Below are 18,971 nucleotides of genomic sequence, written 5' to 3'. Positions count from 1 at the left end.
CCACATATTGTCCTCAAACATCTCTTTTCCAGCACATCCACCCTCCTCTGCACAACTCCATCTATAGCCCACACCTCGCAACCATATAACTTTGTTGAACCAATATTCCTTCAAACATACCCATTTTTGCTTTCCAAGATAACATTCTCGACTTCCATACATTTTTCAACACTCCCAGAACTTTCACCCCCTCCTCCACCCTATGGTTCACTTCTGCTTCCATGGTTCCATCTGTTGCCAAATCCACCCCCAGATATCAAACACTTCACTTCCTCCAGTTTTTCTCCATTCAAACTTACCTCCCAATTGACTTGTCCCTCAACCACACTGTACCTAATAACCTTGCTCTTATTCACATTCACTCTCAGCTTTCTTCTTTCACACACTTTACCAAACTCAGTCACCAGCTTCTGCAGTTTCTCACATGAATCAGCCACCAGCGCTGTATCATCAGTGAGCAACAACCGACTCAATTCCCAAGCTCTCTCATCCACAACAGACTGCATACTTGCCCCCCTTTCCAAAACTCTTGCATTCACCTCCCTAACAACCCCATCCATAAACAAATTAAACAACCATGGAGACATCACGCACCCCTGCTGCAAACCAACATTCACCGAGAACCAATCACTTTCCTCTCTTCCTACTCGTACACATGCCTTACATCCTCAATAAAAACTTTTCACTGCTTCTAACAACTTGTCTCCCACACCATATATTCTTAATACCTTCCACAGAGCATCTCTATCAACTCCATCATATGCCTTCTCCAGATCCATAAATGCTACATACAAATCCATTTGCTTTTCCAAGTATTTCTCGCATACATTCTTTAATGCAAACACCTGATCCACAAATCCTCTACCACTTCTGAAACGACCATGCTCTTCCCCAATCTGATGCTATGTACATGCCTTCACCCTCTTAATCAATACCCTCCCATAAAATTTCCCAGGAATACTCAACAAGCTTATACCTCTGTAATTTGAGCACTCACTTTTATCCCCTTTGCCTTTGTACAATGGCACTATGCAAGCATTTCGCTAATCCTCAGGCACTTCACCATGAGTCATACATACATTAAATAACCTTACCAACCAGTCAACAATACAGTCACCCCCCCCTTTTTTTTTTTTTTATAAATTCTACTGCAATACCATCCAAACCCGCTGCCTTGCTGATGTCCTACCTGAACATATTTTGCAAATGGGGGTATGGGGGAGAAGGAATACTACCCACATACTTTGTCATAAAAGGCAATGAAGAGGGTTGGTAGCAGTCAGCTGGAAAAAGCTCCTCTATTTGCATTTTCACTTTCTAAATTCCGGAGCAGAGGAGGGAGTCAAGTGAGGATTTTGCCTCAAAGGCACAGTTTGTTCTGGACCCTATTTTGCTAAAGTGATTTGATTTTTTTCAAACTATCTGTTTAACTCTGTTATCAGTCCCAAATAACACTTCCCTGTGCAAGAAAAGGGAAAAAAAGTTATTAAGGAGAAACATTAAAAAGGTTGTTCACTTTTATCTATATTGGTCCAGTTGCGTTTTGAATGGACTACCATGCAAGGAAGCAGCTAGTGTACATGGGTTTTTCTATTCACAATCATTACCTATATTATAACCCCAGAATCCTATTTAATGGATCAGCAACAGCGATAAAATGGACTCCTTTGGAGTTAGTTCCTTGATAATATTATACTACTTTATACCTTTTAGTTTTCTTAAAAACCTAAAGATGGCCCATTAGGCTGTTGCCACTTGCTTTTCTGCCAAGTATGTAATCAATCATTCAGTTTGAAACAGGGACGCCATCGATCTAGGCCCATGTGTGTATGCAGATTTTTTTTTTTTACGATAAATGAACGAACGAATTATTGATCACTACCTTAATCGCTCATTAAATATTAATGAGGATGGGCCGAGATCGCTATCCAACTGTCCTTAATGGCCGAAGTGTCGGCCAACCATTTAAAAAAGGGGAGGCAAGGCATTGTGGGTGGTAGCACAATGTTACTTTGGTATATTCATACAATTTTGGCATTAGCTTAAGTCCATTTATAAGACATACTTCAACGACGAGGTGGCACCACTGATTTTGGCGCCTAATACACTCCCGTTAAACATTTTTATTCTTCTTGGGTAACTTTGAGCCTAACGTTTCATTTTTTTTTCGGTTGTCTTATTAGTCTCATGTGTACTTTACGGTAAAGAAATCACAGTGTATATACGGACGATGTATGAAGGTGTTTGGAAAACTTTGACTCTTCGATGGGTTTCAAAGCTTGACCGAGATCCATCAAACTTTGCTGTAACAGCTTATCTGAACACAAGACAAACTGGATCACAATCAATGCTACACGTCACAGCCCTGCCCATTATCACGTCCCCATCTATCCCCTTAAGTGACGTAAGCCCATTTATTCTCCTCGCACTACAATCACCATCTTTCGAATACATTTTCTTTATGACATTTACTTATGCGAACTCCAACTCTTGATTCATCCCCATCATCCAGCACCTTCCTCAACCTGTTCCTTGCTCTTGTACACCTAATTAATCGCACTCCCTTCTCCAGAAGTAACGTCCTTGCATCTCTTTTCTTTCCCTTGCAATTTAACTTCCTCAAATATTTCTTCTTTTTTTTCATACTATTCGCCATTTCCCGCGTTAGCGAGGTAGCGTTAAGAACAGAGGACTGGACCTTTTGAGGGAATATCCTCACCTGGCCCCCTTCTCTGTTCCTTCTTTGGGAAAATTAAAAAAAAAAAAAGTTCAATTGAATAGACAAATCGCCCTTGTAAATTTCCGAGTCAACTGGAAACATCGATCTACCGTCTAATCGAAATACAATCCTCTAAATAAAACTTCCCAGCTTCTGTGGCACATTTCAGTGTTATCTCAATCATTTCTTCCAGCCCTTGCCATTACCTTCCACACCGTACACAACAAACGTTAAATAAAATTGCCAAGTGAAGAAAACCCGTATCATAAAAGCTACAACAGTGATTATATGTAAATTAACACTTACCAGCCGTGGATGGTCCTTGGAGCTTGGTAGGTAGTCAAGCTTGTTATCTGCACTAGTCCTATATAGCAACCTCCATTTCTAACATTACGAACACTGTTAATTGTAGTTCGATTCAGGGTATGGTGCAAGGCCATTTTTTTTTTCTCAAATTTTCCTTAAGATACTTCACAACAAATACGATGGTCAGCCCACCATGGTAACCACTCGTCCTTCACTCGCATTGTTTTCCAGTTCTTTTCAGTTTAAAGTCTTTGTTTCTGTCTGAATCCTTGCCATTTCAATCGTTTCTAGTCATTTCCAAGTGTTTTAAGCACTATGGCAAAATATAATACCACAGGGAGAGCGGACACAGCTGTGACCTGCCACTCACCGACTTTGCCAACAACTGAGCTTACACGAATGGCCCGCCAGTCCGAGGTTGGGTTAGCCTACACTAATAACGAGCGAATGGCTAGTTGCCTCGTCTTACTTCGTAAGTCTTGGTATGGAATATATCATTTAACTATTAATGAATTGAATTACATATCAGCGAGAAAACAATATTACATAAGTTTATTCACTGCGCAGGGGAGGCTTCCAGGAAAACTAAATACTTTACTTACATGTTTGAAGTGAATTTCATTGTGTAATACAGTGATATACATAATATTACAAGATAAGAAATTCGGTTTTATTATCAGCACAAGAGGTAAAGTTAATACCACCACAGGCTTTCACTACAACATAACCTTAACTTTTGCTTTTCACCTCTCTAATGGGTTTGTCTGATGAATTCTACGGAAGGAATTGTTGATTTCATTTACTATAAATGCGGTATAATCACACGAAAAAGGTTATTCGTTGAAATCAGTCAACTACGTCATAAATGAACTTATGAAACATTGTTTACACTATGGAATCCACCATATTCATAGTAATAAAGACTGATAATCTGTCTCATAATGAGAGTGGCAGGTAGACTCTAGTACTATTGGTAGCGTGGCGACGAGCAATTGATCATACTATTCACCCAATTTGCTTTCTTTAATTGGTTATTATTGCGTAAAATCACCTCTCTTGTTTATTTTCCATTTAGTACGCGTGCGAAATGTCATATATCAATATTGTTTACCACATGCATGAAAGAATTGAGATTTGCGTTGAGACGGAGGGAATGGTGGACGATGTTGAATTTACAACGGTTAACGCCTCTTCCCAATCGTTCGCTCCACATTCAGCTTGGGCAGAGCCGGTACAACCCCTTGGCAAACCATTACACTGTTCCCTCCTTTGAAAGGAGAATTGAACTGACGATGTTCTCAAGAGTCTCTCTCTCTCTCTTTGAGGAAGTAACTGAAAACATCCCGAAGTAGAACACGAAAGAGCACCCAGCCAATGTGCTTTATCAGGGGCGTCAGCTTCTTAAAAAAAAAAAGGGGGGGGGGGGGGGGTAGGCTCACAGGAACAAAAGCTCTCAACATACTGCCGTTCTATACGTCTGAACAAAATGGGGGGCTGACCCCCATGCTTTTCAAAGTGTGTGTGTGTGTGTGTGTGAGGGGGGCCTCGGACCCCCTAAGCCGTCGCAGCTGCTCAGTATGGACATTACCCCCACAAGTGCCTTCCTGCTTCATAAAGCCCACTTCACTTAAGTGAACTCGTGAATCGCAGCTTTCACCTATCCCTGGCCGCTGTACCAGACCATGGGTCAAACCCAAGCATTTCACACAATCATGTCATTTCACCTTGGGGGAACCATGGAAATAACTGTGGGGCCTGGTTATAATCCCTCCACTCAGGACTTATCCTGGACAACAGTGCTCCAGGTATGTGGAATATGGATTAGATCACCAACCCTTCAAACTGAGCTGTTTTCTAATGAGACAGTGATATTCGGAAAATTAACTTGAACTTATCACTAAAGTACTCACCAGAAATATGAGGATAAAGAAGAGTTGTTCTTGGCTCCCAGTGATGCTGATTGTATGGTATATGTTTCCACTCCTCATGTGTCATATAAAAAGTAAATCTTAATCAAATGTAGAATCCATGATAGTCTCAGCGAGCTTTAAAGCAAAAGTGGCAAAATGCCACTCTATCTGAGAGGGGTCAATAAGGCCATAAAGGCTGAGTTTGCAGTGCACATGTACAATCCAAACAATATTCCACAAGCAGCATTGAGATTAGTTTTAAGATAATGGTTTCAATTGGCTCAGCTATAAAGGGTTTCAGTATACAACCAAAAACTCTAGTACATAAGACCTACAGCAAAATCATAGAGAATATGAATAAACATCTTTACACAATCAATCCATATTTCTGCAGCTCACAAATTACTAAAATGCATTATATATTCCTCCACAAATAGATGCAAAATTAACTTATACATTACACTTTTGTTTTTTAATGAATGCAATAAAAACTTGCTTTTTTTAAAATAAATGAATTTTTCACCATTTTCATCTACATCATCTTCACCCACTTTCTTAGATGAAGGCAAATTGCCTTTCTCCACTCCTTTACCACCACTACAATGTAGTTTCACTTCAAAATGAGTATTAAACACAATCATATTACATGACTTTATTTCATAATAAATGTAGCTATTAATACCTTAATGTCAAATAAATGTAATACAGTAACTTCACAATCTGTTTAAATAACTTTAAAGATTACTGACCTGGCAATGACTCAGTCACTCACCAGTTGGTCACAAGAGCTCATAAGATCATCTATATGGAATTGGATATACAATATTGTTACTGTGTATGTAATGAATATATAAGGGTTATGCAAATAAGTATGAAAAAAATATACATAAAATGTGTACTAATGTGTAGGGAGTGTGGATGTACAAAGAAAATACTTGAGTTACACACGTGTATCTCCATTCATACTTAGTGTACCACACACAAACTTTCATATACAGTAAGCACATCGTGCATGCACTCATACAGTTAAATACACCGACTTACATTTACCGAGCCAATTCAAGGGTTACGGGAAACTAGATTATTACAAACTGAGACACCACTTAAACAAATTATTTTAAATGATGAACACTTAGATATATAAGTATTTGGTTCTTCCCATTGTTATCATGCCTCTCAACATTTCATAACTCATCAGCACTTCTTTCTAGCCATTAACAATCAACATCCACCTCCACCATCACTCTTCTACTGCAAGCCACACATAGCATATTTCACGGAAAGTACATAAAAGATCCCTTTAAATGTTTAATATATATTAATGACAGCTGTCTTAACTGATGTTTTGGTATAATGTTTCTATTATGGGTTATGTATATCTCACATCTATACTTTCTGATTTTGAGAAAGTATTTACTTATATCTCATCACAGGTGTTGGGAGACCTTCATTATTCATGAAGATTCTTACTAATCTTAATTATATATCCCAAGACCCCTTGTGTGGGGTTCCTACAGCTTCAAGACTTCACTCTGAGAATGAACAGGGATATGATGGACTTCTCTGTATCAACTAGTTCCTCAACAGGACTGTACACCATTCCAATCACCAATGATGATAAAGCCACATCACCAAAGGTGACTTTTCACTCAGAGTGTAACTTCTTACAAGGTGGGGTCCAGTAACACTAAATATGCATATATATACACATACCTTACCTTCATACCCCATAAGTCCCTTCTAACCTTATAAGGTTTCTGCAGCACTTAGGAAGCTGGCCATGTCCACTGGCTGGGAACATAGTTCTTAAAGTGCTGTGATGTATGTATTTATGTTTGGAGAGAGCATGGCAGTTGAGTACCATTTATGGTATTTGCATCATGAACATGAAAGATCTGGGGATATGTTGAAAAGGTGTATGTAGTGTTGCTGGGTTGGGTAATGTCCATAGGACAGATGGGAAAGTGTGACTCACATCTAAGGACTGGTTTCTGTTGGGTGTATTTTTGGTAGCATGGAGTTTAAGGCCGAGTAAGGAGGTCAGATGTTTAGTGCTTGTTGAGTCATTTCAGTCTGGGGTGGGATATTCACATGAAAGGCTGCTTCGGTGTGAGGAAGAGGTAAGCTTTTCATTTCTAATTGGGTGTTGATAGTCAGTTATGGAGAGGTTTGGGTGAGAAGAAGTCTAGTGCTGTTGCATAGAAACGAAGCATGATGAGGTGGGATTGCATTTGGAGATACATTGTTTCAGTATGTAGGTGTCAAATGTTTGTGGTTTTTAGGTAGCCAGTGGCTGTTCCAAGTGCTCTATTCTATGTGGTTTGCACCTTTATTATATTTGTGTTAGAGAGGAAGACCAGGCAGGTGAGGCATAGTTTACAGTGGACTGGGTGTACTGTTTGTACAGGGCACAAAAGCATCCTTTTTCTTCTTCAAATTTGGCACCTGTTAGTATCCTGAGGGCATTTAGATTGTGTACAGCACTTATGTTGATGTTTTTGGTGTGGGGAGTAAAAGTCATGTGTGTATTGTATGTGATGCTTAAAATGATTACTTGTTTTTTGTTGTTGTTCAAAGGGAGCAACTATCCATTAAAGGTACATGAAAAGTCTGAGCTGGATTCATGTCTGCCTGGGTTTAAAGAGAGTTTAAAGAGGTCTAAGGAAGTGCAGACATTATGTTCTGGGTGAACCATTGTTCTATGTAATGTAATGCTGCATGTTTCTTGTTGCTACTGTGGTGTCAGAATGTTGTGATATAAATGTGAGGTCATATGCAAACAAACGGTCCTTCATATTGTGGTTTCCTGGAAGTAATGGAAGGTTTTGAAGGAAGAGGTTGAGGGTTGGAGAAAGAACAGCTCCTTGGGGAACACTCAACTTTCTCCTTTCACACACTCTCCCAAACTCAGACACCATCTTCTGTAATTTCACACTTAAATCTGCCAGCATTGCTATGTCATCAGCACACAACAACTGACTTACCTCCCAGGCTCCCCCATCCCCAACAAATTCTATAATTACCCCTCTCTCCAAAACTCTTGCACTTACTTCCCTCACCATCCTATCCATAAACAAATTAAACAGCCATGGTGATATCAAACACCCCTGCTACAGATCCACCCTCACCTGGAACCATTCATCATACCCTCTTTCTACTTGTACACATGCCATGCTTTCTTGATAAAAACTCTTCACACCTTGGGGTAGCTTTCTTTCAACAACATACATATTGCAACACCTTCCATAGAGCATCTCTATCAACCTTACCATATGCTTTCTCTAGATCAGCAAGGGTCACATGCAAGTTCTTCTGTTTCTTGAAGTATTTATTGCACACATTCTTCACAGAAAACATCTAATCCAAACATCCTTTAACACTAATGAAAACACATTGTCCCTCCCCAGTCTGAAACTCTGTTCATGACACCAACCTTCCATACAATGTACCAGGCACACTGAACAAACCTATATCTCTGTAATCTGAACACTTGCTTTTGTCTCCCTGGCTTTACACAATGTCATACAGAAAGTCCACAAATATATATTTGTACAACAGATGTTACAACACTCCATCTGCAGGAGGTTACAATGCAAGAGAAAAGTCACTTTTTGAAAAGCTATACCATTAGGAGTATAGTCTCATCAAAGAACTTCTCACTCTAAAAAGTCCAAATTTTGTTACTACCGGAGGTAGCACAGCCTTAGGCTGCAGGAGGCTTTGGAAAGAGATCCTGGTAATACCAGCATTCTAGGCTTTGGAAAGAGATCCTGGTAATACCAGCATTCTAGGCTTTGGAAAGAGATCCTGGTACTACCAGCACTCTTTCTTAAAAAGAGGTCTTCCTGTAATTACAAATAAATACATAAATAGATGAATAAATATATGCAACATCACTACACTTCATGCTCTATGATCCCAACTAGTGGTCTTGGGTGGCTTCCTTAATGCTGCAGGAGGCTCATTGAGACTGAAGGGATTTCTGGGGCAAGAAGTATGTATATCTATTTACATACATATACATTTACTTCTTTCATACTTGTTCATCGCCTTCCGTGTAAACCAGGTAGTACTAGGAGCAAAGAAAAGGGCCTCATTTGCTCACATCCATTATTTCTCTCTCTCTCTCTCTCTCTCTAACTTTTCTCATACATATTTGCCATTTCCCACATCAGCAAGGTAGCATTAAGAACAGTAGACTGAGCCTTAGAGGGAATATCCTTGCTTGGCCCCCTTCTCTGTTCATTCTTTTGGAAAATAAAAAAATGGGAGGGGAGGATTTCCAGCTCCCCACTCCCTCCCCTTTTAGTTGCCTTTTACGACACACAGGGAATACATGGGAAGTATTCTCTCCCCTATCTCCAGGTCTATAGATAGGGTTGTGCAGAGGAGGTTGGATGTGCTGGAAATGAGGTGTGAGGAAAATATGTGGTGTGAGGTGGTTTGATCAAGTAAGTAATGAAAGGGTAAGAGAGGTGTGTGGTAATAAAAAGAGTGTGGTTGAGAGAGCAGAAGAGGGTGTATTGATTTGGTCACATGGAGATAATGAGTGAGGAAAGATTGACAAAAAGGATATATGTGTCAGAGGTGGAGGGAACGAGGAGAAGTGGGAGACCAAATTGGAGGTGGAAGGATGGAGTGAAAAAGATTTTGAGTGATCGGGGCCTGAACATGCTGGAGGGTGAAAGGCATGCAAGGAATAGAGTGAATAGGAACGATGTGGTATACTGAGGTCGACGTGCTGTCAATGGATTGATCCAGGGTATGAGAAGCTTCTAGGGTAAACCATGGAGAGTTTTGTGGGGCCTGGATGTGGAAAAAGGAGCTGTGGTTTCGGCGCATTACACATGACAGCTAGAGACTGAGTGTGAACGAATGTGGCCTTTGTTGTCTTTTCTAACGCTACCTCATGCACATGCAGGGGGGGGAGGGGGTTGTCATTTTATGTGTGGCTGGGTGGCGACGGGAATGAATAAAGGCAGGAAGTATGAATTATGTACATGTGTACGTTAGCGAGGTAGCGCAAGGAAACAGACAAAAGAATGGCCCAACCCACCCAATACACATGTATATACATAAACGCCCACACACGCACATATACATACCTATACATTTCAATGTATACATACATATACATATTTACACATGCACATATTCATACATGCTGCCTTCATCCATTCCCGCTGCCACCTTGCCACACATGAAATGACACTCCCTTCCTCCTGTGTGCACGCAAGGTAGCACTAGGAAAAGACAACAAAGGCCACATTCGTCCATACTCAATAAACCATCAATTTAATGGACTAATAGGGAGAAGGTGGTATCCATTAATGCCAAAAGTCCGTTAAGTTGAATGTAACCTATGTGTCATTTTTTAATACAATATACGGTTCAGTTTAAGTTCACATGTTTTCTCTTAACTTTTCTGTCACTTGATGCCATTTTGAATTGTAAGGAATGCAAAATTATTTAATGAATAAAGTCACAATTCTGAAATAACAGAGACATTCTTTATACAACCTAACCGCACAATAGCTTGAGGCAGACTGAGACCAAAACAAAGCAAGTCTACCCCATGCTATCAAAAACGAGTGCAATATAAAATGTGCATGGTGTGGTGTCTGAGACTTGAATTCTTTTTAAAATTTTTGAAATTATTATTAATGTACTGTACTTTTATTTCTCTGATCTGTTGACTCTGAAATCCATTATATCAGGGTCCATTAAATCGAGGGTTTACTGTTATTATCTCAGGCTAGGAGATGTTTTTGCTCTGAGTGAAAGAAAGCTCAAGGGTAAAAGGGAAAAATGGTATGGAAATGTCTTAGGAGCAAAGTCAGGGGTTGGTGAGAGGATAAGACCTAAGGAAGGAGTTGCACTACTCCTGAACTACTCCTGAAGCAAGAGCTGTGGGAGTGTGTGACACAATGTGAGGAAATAAATTCTAGACTGATGTAAGTAAAACTGAAAGTGGATGGTGAGGGATGGGTGATTATTGGTGCTTATGCACCTGGCCATGAGAAGAAATATTATGAGTGGAAAGTGTCTTGGGAGCAGCTGATTCATGGCATCAGTTTTAGTGCACAATACTGGGTATTAGTGATGGGCAGTTTAAATGCGAAGGTAAGTAATGTGGTAGTATGTTCGCGTGAGGTATTCAGTGTTATGAATGGAAATGGTGAAGAGCATGTGGAGTTGTGCTGAAAAAAGACCAGGATATGAATGGAAATGGTGAAGAGCATGTGGAGTTGTGCTGAAAAAAGACCAGTGATTGAGAATACTTGGTTTAAAAGAGAGATACACACAAGTATATATATGTGAGGAAGAAAGATGGTTAACGGGCATTATCAGATTACATATTAATTGATAGGTGTGTAAGAGGGAGACTTTTGGATGCAAGTGTGCTGAGAGAGGGAGCTGGTGGATTGTCTGAACACTATCTTGTGGAGGCGTGGGTTAAGATTTGAAGAGATTTTCGAAAGAGGTAATAATGTCAGGGAGAAGAGAGTGGTGAGAATACATGATCCTGGAAAGGAGACTTATCTGAAGAACTAACAGCAGAGATTGAGCGTAGAATGGCAAAAGGTGATAGCAAATGAAGTGAGGGGACTGGAGGAGGAATGTTATTTATTTATGGAAGCAGTGATGGCATGTGGCATGCGAAAGGTGGGAGGCGGGCAGATTAGAATTGTCAGTGAGTGATGCAACGAAGTAAAGTTGGTAGCGAAAGAGAAAAAAGAAGCGTTTGGCCTGTACTTACAAGGAAGAAGTGCAAATGATTGGGAGATGTATAAGGGAAGGTGGCAGGAGGTCAAAACGAAGGTGCAGGGGTTGAAAAAAAGGCCACTAAGACTTGGGATGAGAGAGTATCATTAAACTTTAGGGAGAATAAAAAGATGTTTAGGAAGGGGGCAAATAATGTGCAAAAGACATGAAAAGAAATGGGAACATCAGTGAAGGGGTCAAAAGAGGAAGTGATAACAGATAATGATGAAGTGAGGATATGGAGTGAGTATTTTGAAGGATTATTAAATGTGTTTAATGAGTGAGTGACAGATGTAGGGTAAAAGTTTTGGTTGGGGTGGTATGTGGAATGAGAGAGACAAAGAGAGTGGTTTGGTGAAGAGAGAAGAAGTGGTGAAAGCCTCATAGAAGATGAAATACAGCAAGGTGGCAGGGGTCAATGGTATTGCAGTTGAATTTATTATGAAAGTGGATGACAGTGCTGTTGATTGTTTGGTAAGATTATTCACTGTATGTATGGATCAAGGTGAAGTGCCTGAGGATTGGCGGAACGCATGTATAGTGCCTTCACATAAAAGAAAGGAGATAAAGGCGAGTGTTCAAACTATACAGACATAAGTTTGTTGAATATATCTGGTATGTTGTACAGAAGGGTAGTGATTGAGAGGGTGAAGGCATGAACAGAGCATCAGACTGAGGAGAAGCAGTGTGATTTCAGAAGTGGTAGAGGACGTGTGGATAGGATGTTTGCATTGAAGGATGCGAGTGAGAAATACTTAGAAAAAAAGATGGATTTGTATATGGAATTTATGGATCTGGAGAAGGCATATAATAGGGTTGATAGAGATGCTTGTGTTAGGTCTGAAGAATATCTGGTGGGAAAACTTAGCTGCTAGAAGCAAAGAAGTTTTTATTATGGGTGTGAGGCATGTATACGAGTAGGAGGAAAGGAGAGAGAATGGTTCCCAGTGAATGTTGGCCTGTGGCAAGGGTTTATAATGTCACCATGGTTGTTTAATTTGTTTAATAAAGAGGTGGTGAGGGAGATAAATGCAAGTCTTGGAGAGAGGGGCGAGTATGCAGTCTGTTGAGGATGAGAGGGAACTGAGTAAGATGTTGTTCGCCAATGATACAGCACTGGTGGCTGATTCGAGTGAGAAACTGCAGTAGTTGGTGACTGAGTTTAGAAGTGTGTGTGAAAGAAGTTGAGATTAAATGTGAAGAAAATATAGGTTATTAGTTTCAGCAGGCTTAAGCAACAAGTTACTTGGAATGTAAGTTTGATTGAAGAAAAATTAGAGGAAGTGAAGTGTTTTAGATATCTGGGAGTTGACTTGGCTGTGAATGGAACCTAGGAAGCAGAAGTGAGTCACAGGGTGAGGGAGGGAGACAAAGGTTCTGGAAAGTGATGAAGAATGTGTGGAAAGAGAGAATGTTAACTCAAAGAGCAAAAATGGGTATGTTTGAAGGAATAGTATCTCCAACAATATTATATTGTTGCAAGGCATGGGTTGTGTGGAGGAGGACAGATGTGTTGGAAATGAAATGTTTAAGAACAGTCTGTGGTGTAAGGTGATTTCATTAAGTAATGAAAGGATAAGATAAATGTGTGGAAACAAAAAGTGTGGTTGAGAGAGCAGAAGAGGGTGTGCTGAAATGGTTTAGACATATGGAGAGAATGAATGAGGAAAGGTTGACAAAGAGGATATATATGTCAGAGGTGGAGGGAACAAGAAGCTGGAGACCAAACTGGAGGTGGAAGGTGGAGTGAAAAAGATTTTGAGTGATTGGGGCCTGAACATACAGGAGTGTAAGAGGTGTGCAAGGAATTGAGTGAATTGGAATGATGTGGTGTACTGGGGTTGATGTGCTATCAGTGGGCTGAACCAGGGCATGTGAAACATCTGGAAAGGTCTGTGGGGCCTGGATGTGGATAGGGAGCTGTGGTTTTGGCACATAACACATAACAGCTAGAGGCTGAATGTGAAAGAATGTGGCCTTTTTTGTGTTTTCCTGGTGCTACCTCACTGAAGCAGGGGGTAGCGGTGGTGTTTCCTTTAGGGCGGGGTAGCAGCAGGGATGGATGAAGGCAAGCAAGCATGAATATGCACATGTGTATATATGTATATGTTCATAAATGTGTATGTATATGTGTACATGTTGATATGTAATTGTATATGTGCATGTTCGGGCATTTATGTATACATATATGTGCATGTGTGGTGGATGGGCCATTCTTCATCTGTTTCCTGGTGCTACCTCGCTGACACGGGAAACAGCGATTAAGTATAATGATAATAGAAAATATGCACAACTGGTCTACCTTATCTTTGCCTGCTACTGGTTACTCCATAAACAAGAAGTTACCTTTGCATGGCTAAATCTCCATCAGTGAACAGAACAGCGCAGACAATACAGTTTTGTAAAGGACTTTCACACTCCAAAGGAATCCAGAATTTCCCTGCTGCTGGAGCTCCATAAAAGGGGTCTTTGGCTTGTGCAATATTAATGATATAAGCACAAATAGATAGAGAGCATAATCTGATTTTAGGTTTTAGATATCTTTTGTGATCATGTTTCTGATGCTAACCACAAGACTGAAATATGAAGCTCTGCATGAGAATACAAAAATCTGCATGTGTATGTGTTTCTTTATGAAAAGATCTGTACCAGTATCTCCCAGAATACTCACCTAGAATTTAGTCAGTTTAAAGTTATAGGCATATTTACCATTTATGTTTGTTGAACTAAGATAATGTCTACACTTCCCTTCTTACAAAAATGTTACACAGGATCAGTTACAAGTTGTGATTATCCATCAAATTCGTAATCATCTCGTAAATGAGCTATTATACAGTGTAAACATTTTGTGCAAATGAAAAAGAAAGTTTCTGAATATATCAGATACAAACCAATATATATAACATAAGAAAACCTACATTCTACTTTGTGTGCTGTAGCCTGGATGTGCTTGACAAGAATTTCTTGTAAATGTCATCATATTATGCAAGGCTTTAATAAAAGTACTTACTTCATTCTCATTGCTATACTTTTTCCAAAAATTATGGGATGTAAAGAGCATACTTCTCTCCTGTCAAAGTTGTTTATGTATTAGAACTATGAATATCTTGAATTTTCTTATTCTAAAATCTGATGAGTATCTTACGTCAAACGAAGAGATATTGCTATCCTTAAACTTTAGATACATATTTTTTGAAAGTACAGAGGAAACACATAAGTATGACATATACGCACATTTAACACATTTGACTACTGATCTAGAATGAACAAGCATAACGTTGTCATTAAAACTATTTCTATAACACCTATTCTTCGAAGTTAAATTGGTTGAATACTTTAAGGTTAAAGAAGTCACAATAATAATACTTGGTACATAGGTAAGAAGATATAGAGTAAAGAAAAGACAGGGTGGACATAACCCTGCAAGCCACAATCGTCAACTCCAGTCATGAGAGGAGTGACGATATGATGATGGGGCAAAGCCTGGGGGTGGACCACGACCCCTTCCTCTTCCTGAACCATATCTCTGCCGATTTCCAGACCCCTTTGGACCTTTCCTGCACACTCCTCCTGCACCATTACTAACTTCATTACCTCCAGCTCGATTTTCCCCAGAAGTGTATACACTGCCATTCTCATATGTGCTCCCTTCACGTTTCCCATGTCCTTTGGTTCCATAACCACTTCCTATTTCACAAGTGGCCTTACAGTCTGTGGAGCCATACTCATGGGGATCTGATATAATCCTGGAAGAATTATGATAAGCAAAACGACCACTTCCTCCTCTACTGCGACCACCACTCACACCTCGACCACCCCAATTTCCAGACCAATGCCTACCATCCCCTCCCTGATCTGTGTTCTTCCAAGACTGACGACCATAACCGCCCTGTGACTTTTGTCCTTGTGATCGTTGATGTGTGGAACGACCACCTCTCCTACTAGGAGGTGGAATTGTAGGCTCTTCTCCCTGTTGCATATCTAGAGAGGAATCTGGAATACTAATATTTCTATCTTCTTCTACACCATCTTCTAGCCCTTCACATGAATCAACCTATAACAAATGATTCAAAATTACATTAATTTTCATATGTAACACAAAATATATGTTCAACATCATAATTTTGAGAAGAACTAAGAAATATGAAAAGGCTATTTGAAGTTCAGTTAGACAGAAATTGAGCTTCTTCACTATTTAATGAAATTAAGTAATGAAACTGATGGGAAAAAATTATGTATATTAATCTAAACAATATTAACATATTATCTGTACGTTGTAATACTAGTGTTAAAGAATATTAGAAAGTCACTCAACCTGACATGCATATGGCTATTGCCTGTCTCTGAAAGCTCAGGTTATCTAATCCGTAACCATGAATTTCATTCCCACCTTTGTACAAAAAAAAATGATGCAACATGAATGGAGATTCACTAGAGTCATTTTCTAAGAGTATGGAAATTAATGCTTCACTTTTAACACCTAGAAAATGGGTTAAGAGTGTATGTAAGGAATTTGAGAGTTTGTAGGCAGTTAATCAACCCCAAGAAACTGACAATGGATTAATGATAAGACACAGACTTTTCAGACATAATCACAAGTCATATGCATAGTGTTTAGTATCTCCCTAATTCTTTTCTGATACTAGTCATACAGTTCATTTAACAACATTTTACTTTAACCAAAGTAAAGACACTTCACTAAGTAATTCCATGGCACATTTTGTACTATAAAACAGATCTGTATTTAGTTTCCAAGTTTATTTTGCCCTGAAGATATCTGTAATGAATACCAATAAATGGTATCTGTATTGACCCAATAGGCAATTTTTTCATGTGCTACTAGGTAGATCATGCAGGATATCAAACCTATGTCCTGCCTGGGGAGATTCAAATCACAGCTTGTGGTACAAGAGTCAAGTATGCTAATAACTAGGTAACTAGGCTGCATAAGGGAGCAGGCATAAAACAAGATGTAAAAATGTACTTTTATGAGATTTACATGAGAAAGACAACAGGAGGCCTGATTGGCCCATGACTGGGTTGTTATGTACAAAAAAAAATGCTCGACAGCACACATAAACTTACGAAGTTGTATGATACGAAAGAATGTTCAAGAGATGGGGCTCAATAGGTGTAAAATTCCATCCCATACAGTACAAATAAGTGGACATGTGGAACAGGTTTGCTCAACAGTATAAAACTAAAACAAAAACAAAAAATCAACTTACCCTACTTGAAGAGAGCAAAAACTTGTTCTTCTCCTCCTCCAAATCAATTATACCTCCTTTTTCTTTTTGATGCATATAAAGTTGAGCCATTCGCTGTTGAAGAGCAATTAACTCAGGATCGTCTGGTCTAAATTCAGCAATGCTTTCCTCTTCTTTGGGAGGAGCAGTTTGTAACAACTCACTACTGCTAAGCTGTGAAAGATGCAAAGATAAGGAAACTCATCTATCTCTACACACATATATGTACACAAAAGCAAGTACAAACTATAAGAACAACAATGACCTACAGTTTTATCAACATTTAGCATGTCCATATCTGCTACTAAATTAGCCAATGCTGCTACCAATAACCACATCACAATGGACTTGTACTTACACCTGAGAAGAAAAACCTAACCTAACCAAATTTTCTTGGCCCTTAATTCATGCTGCTCCAATGCAAGACTAATATGGTACTCAAAAGTAAGTTTCAGGCTTCTTAAAAGAGATATGAGGTATTTTTGTACATGTTCTTGGCACAAAAAGGGTTTTCATCATTAATATTTATTTCATTATACCTGATCACCGTTTCCTGCATATATATTATCATTATTATTATCATCGTCGTCTCCCGCGTCAGCGAGGTAGCACCAGGAAACAGACAAAGAACAGCCCATCCATTCACATACACATATATATATATCCATAGACGACCATACACCCACATATACATACATATACCCAGACATATACATATATACATATGTACATATACTTGCTAGACTTCATCCATTCCTGGCGACACCCAGCCACACAGAAACAGCATCACCATCCCGTGTCAGTGAGGTGGCACCAGGAAAACAGACAAAAAAGATCACATTTGTTCACACTCGGCAAGGCAGTGGGTTTGGATGGTATTGCAGTGGAATTTATTAAAAAAGGGGGGGTGACTGTATTGTTGACTGGTTGGTAAGGTTATTTAATGTACGTATGACTCATGGTGAGATGCCTGAGGACTGGCGGAATGCTTGTATAGTGCCACTGTACAAACGCAAAGGGGATAAGAGTGAGTGCTCAAATTACAGAGGTATAAGTTTGTTGAGTATTCCTGGGAAATTATATGGGAGGGTATTGATTGAGAGGGTGAGGGCATGTACAGAGCATCAGATTGGGGAAGAGCAGTGTGGTTTCAGAAGTGGCAGAGGATGTGTGCATCAGGTGTTTGCTTTGAAAAATATATGAGAAATACTTAGAAAAGCAAATGGAATTGTATGTAGCATTTATGGATCTGGAGAAGGCATATGATAGAGTTGATAGAGATGCTCTGTGGAAGGTATTAAGAATATATGGTGTGGGAGGTAAGTTGTTAGAGGCAGTGAAAAGTTTTTATCGGGGATGTAAGGCATGTGTACGTGTAGGAAGAGAGGAAAGTGGTTGGTTCTCAGTGATAATTGGTTTGTGGCAAGGGTGCGTGATGTCTCCATGGTTGTTTAATTTGTTTATGGATGGGGTTGTTAGGGAGGTGAATGCAAGAGTTTTGGAAAGAGGAGCAAGTATGCAGTCTGTTGTGGATGAGAGAGCTTTGGAAGTGAGGCATTTGTTGTTCGCTGATGATACAGCGCTGGTAGCTGATTCGGGTGAGAAACTGCAGAAGCTGGTGACTGAGTTTGGTAAAGTGTGTGAAAGAAGAAAGCTGAGAGTAAATGTGAATAAGAGCAAGGTTATTAGGTACAGTAGGGTTGAGGGACAAGTCAATTGGGAGGTAAGTTTCAAGGGAGAAAAACTGGAGGAAGTGAAGAGTTTTAGATATCTGGGAGTGGATTTGGTAGCAAATGGAACCATGATAGTGGAAGTGAGTCACAGGGTGGGGGAGGGGGGGAAAGTTCTAGGAGCGCTGAAAAATGTGTGGAAGTCGAGAACGTTATCTTGGAAAGCAAAATGGGTATGCTTGAAGGAATATTGGTTCGAACAATGTTATATGGTTGCAAGGCTTGGGCTTTAGATAGAGTTGTGCGCAGGAGGGTGGATGTGCTAGAAATGAGATGTTTGAGGACAATACGTGGT

At 39.6% G+C, this 18,971-nt stretch overlaps 2 protein-coding genes across 5 annotated transcripts in view; both read right to left on the bottom strand.

The window, feature by feature from the left end:
- LOC139765475 (uncharacterized) overlaps positions 1-3,414 on the bottom strand; it is a 105,816-nt gene extending 102,402 nt beyond the window's left edge. The window contains exon 1 of the mRNA XM_071692866.1: positions 3,026-3,414. The gene's annotated coding sequence lies outside the window, so the exon portion shown is untranslated. The remainder of the gene's footprint in view (positions 1-3,025) is intronic.
- A 2,160-nt stretch (positions 3,415-5,574) lies between these two features.
- Positions 5,575-18,971, bottom strand: part of LOC139765471 (E3 ubiquitin-protein ligase RNF25) — an 84,637-nt gene continuing 71,240 nt past the window's right edge. For all 4 annotated transcript variants that reach the window (XM_071692859.1, XM_071692860.1, XM_071692858.1 and 1 more), the window contains exons 7-8: positions 16,929-17,120; positions 5,575-15,754 (exon numbers count right to left, since the gene is read on the bottom strand). In XM_071692859.1, the coding sequence (XP_071548960.1) occupies positions 15,137-15,754; positions 16,929-17,120 (810 nt within the window). In that variant the 3' untranslated portion in view covers positions 5,575-15,136. The remainder of the gene's footprint in view (positions 15,755-16,928; positions 17,121-18,971) is intronic.

This window comes from Panulirus ornatus, chromosome 55, assembly GCF_036320965.1.
Source record: "Panulirus ornatus isolate Po-2019 chromosome 55, ASM3632096v1, whole genome shotgun sequence".
In the NCBI taxonomy this organism is placed as follows: domain Eukaryota; kingdom Metazoa; phylum Arthropoda; class Malacostraca; order Decapoda; family Palinuridae; genus Panulirus; species Panulirus ornatus.
The sequence above is the reverse complement of the archived record's forward strand: the minus strand, read 5'-3'. Positions and strand labels throughout refer to the sequence as shown.